This window comes from Mesitornis unicolor, unplaced genomic scaffold, assembly GCF_000695765.1.
Source record: "Mesitornis unicolor isolate BGI_N332 unplaced genomic scaffold, ASM69576v1 scaffold7604, whole genome shotgun sequence".
NCBI lineage: Eukaryota > Metazoa > Chordata > Aves > Mesitornithiformes > Mesitornithidae > Mesitornis > Mesitornis unicolor.
This window is the reverse complement of record NW_010179354.1, coordinates 57,769-60,455: the sequence shown is the minus strand read 5'-3', so window position 1 is coordinate 60,455 and position 2,687 is coordinate 57,769. Positions and strand designations below refer to the sequence as shown.

The 2,687-nt window shown below is 54.8% G+C and overlaps 1 protein-coding gene across 1 annotated transcript in view; it reads left to right on the top strand.

Annotated features, from left to right (window-relative positions):
• Window positions 1-2,687, top strand: part of LOC104539253 (netrin-1-like) — a gene marked incomplete at its 5' end in the record, with an annotated part of 46,818 nt that overhangs the window by 35,923 nt on the left and 8,208 nt on the right. Inside the window, 1 exon segment of the mRNA XM_010182729.1 lies at window positions 2,313-2,387. Coding sequence (XP_010181031.1) covers window positions 2,313-2,387 — 75 coding nt within the window.

The following is a 2,687-nucleotide window of genomic DNA, read 5'->3' as shown; positions in this document are numbered from 1 at the left end:
GAAAGATTGTGAAGCCATGTATTACTGTGGGTGCTCTTCTGAGGAATGGCAGCAGCACGCAGCAGCAGGGCAAGAGGATGGTGCTGAGATGACGTGACCCTGCCTGGCCATGTTAAGAGGAGCTGGGACATGCATGGGTCAGATGTATTGGTGCTGAGGTGGTGCCTGCTGATCTTGGGTTGTGTGAGTGTTCAGCTCTCTGGGTTTCCTTCTCTTGTTTCAAACTGAAAAAGGAGTGCTGCTTGTCTCAGATTGGGTTTGGATCTGCTGCCGATGGGGATTGTTGGGTTTGGGGTCCGTAATATCTTTTGGAGCATCCCCTCTCCACCCAAGGAAGCTCCCTGTCTTTCCAAAAACATCCCCCAACCCAGGAAGATCTCATGTGTCGACATGAGCTGAAAGAGTGCAAAGCACCTCAGGCAGTATGTCTGGAGACCTCTGTGCTCTCCTCACCTGGGCTGGCTTTGGGCATCTACCACTGAAGACCACCTCCTCTAGCAGGGCCTGGTCCCAAAGCTGGCTTCATGCCACAGTTCCTGTGTACATGGCAGAGCTGTCACTGGGAGATGCTATTGCCATGCAGCTGTCTACCAACTTTGTGCCGCAGTTTCCCCTCCCAGCCTGCTTAGTGTAAGCTCCTTTAGGAAGGAAATGCTTCCTGCATGTGTTGCTGCAGTACATAAGAAATGGGACCACAAGTGCTGCTGAGACCTGGTATGTGACACAGTTGTGATGAGGAGAGATGGTCCACAGCTTCTCCAAGATTTCAGGTTGTGGTCCACTGGAGAGTGTGGACAGGAGCTTGGGGTGTTGCATGGGTAAGTGTCATTCTGGAGCAGGATATGGGTACCCTGTGTCTGCTGGCCATGGGCTACCAGAAGTGTCACTCACATGCCCACCATCCCACCCCATTTGCAGAGCCCTGGGGCCCTGCTGTGGTATTTCAGTGGATTTTCACATTTGGTCTCCAATGGTGGCTGTGGAGGAATGATGGGCAGTTGGGAAAGGTGGAGATGTGAGAGTACGAGAACACTGGCCCAGGCTGCCCAGAGAGGTTGTGGAATCTCCTTCTCTGGAGACATTCAAAATCTGCCTGGACATGTTCCTGTGTGATCTTCTCTGGGTGATCCTGCCCTAGCAGAGACTGGACTGGATGATCTCTAGAGGTCCCTTCCAGCTCTGACCATGCTGTGATTCTATGAGATGCCCAAGGACTATCACTGTACCAAGGCCTCCTGCTTGGGCCAGATATGTCCCATTTTCCCTCAAATATGGAGCTTTCATGGTGCTGGGGACTTGTCTCTAGCACCCATAGGTGCTGAGGAGACATGGGATGTGCATGGACAGCAGGTCCATGAGCCAACCCCAACCCTGAGAGCTGGTATGGGGTGGCCACATCTCCACCCACTGTGGCATTGCCTGGCTGCGGTTCCCCTGAGACGTTCCCAGCAGCATCTGGAGGGCACCAACCACACTATGCCATCCGACAGCATGATGCCACCCAGCATGATGCCATACCACCACATTTCACACAGGAGCAGGTCCCTGGGGATCAGCAGCCACCGGTGCAGGGCTCAGCATCCCCGCAGCCACCCGGGACCGTGGCCCGGCTCCAGCCCCATCTGCAATGCCAGGCGGCCGTGCTGATGCTGCCAGGCTGCCGTGCCAGCTCTCCCGCCTGCCCGCCGTGCCGGCCGCTGTGCCGCCCGAGCAAAGCCAGTGTGTCCCAGCAGTGGGGGCCCATTAGAAATGAAATGTTCCTCCTGGGGTATTTTATTTGCACACTTCAGTAGAGTGGACACCAAAAGGCTTTGCTAATGCTTCATGGGCTGCTAATTTCCTCTCTGACCCGCATTGTCGAGGGGTGACCCCAGCCCAAATCTCTCAGCAATGAATGCCAAAGGCTGACACCGGCCCGGGTTAGGGGTGACAAAGGGGCCTCTGTGGGCTCCAGGCAGGCTCCAGTTGGGAGCTGGAGAACAGGGAGAATTTGTGTGGCTCTCAAAAGCTCTGGGTGGCACAATAAGGGAGGCCCCAGGGTCTCCCAGGAAGACAGAGGCAGCCCAGGGAAGCCGGGCGGGAGGATGGTTTCCTTTGTGCACGACTTTCTTTAGAAAGGAAGGTTTTTCTCAATGCCCCCTTAGACGACCCAATCGGGGCCTGGCAGATGGATATCACAGGCACGCTGCTTATTCATGGCAGGCTGCAGCTTTGAGCCTTCCTCCCCCTCCCTTTTCCCCAGCCTTTTTATTCATTTTAAGGCTAATTTGTTTTGTTAATGTTTTCTTGCCCTCCCCCTCTCTCCTGTGTAGATTGTGACTCATACTGCAAAGCCTCCAAGGGGAAGCTGAAGATCAACATGAAGAAGTACTGTAAGAAAGACTATGGTGAGTCGCTCCAGCCGCTGCTTCCCAGGGACAAGAGGTTACAAAGGGATGTGGAGCTGGAGCGTCCTCCTCCTGGGGTGTCCCAAGCCCTCTGAGCCCAAGGGCTGGTTGTGGCTGGGTCCCAGCTGCCTGTGCTGGGGTGTGTGCGATTTGGGGTATGGATTTTGCCAGGTTTGGAGAGGAAGCCATGGGGAGCGATGCTTGGCAGAACAGTGATGCAATGTGTTACTTGGAAAATATAAGTTCCCCTGCAGATGCTGAGATAACCCCCAAATTGGGGCCCATGGTGTCCTCATCCCA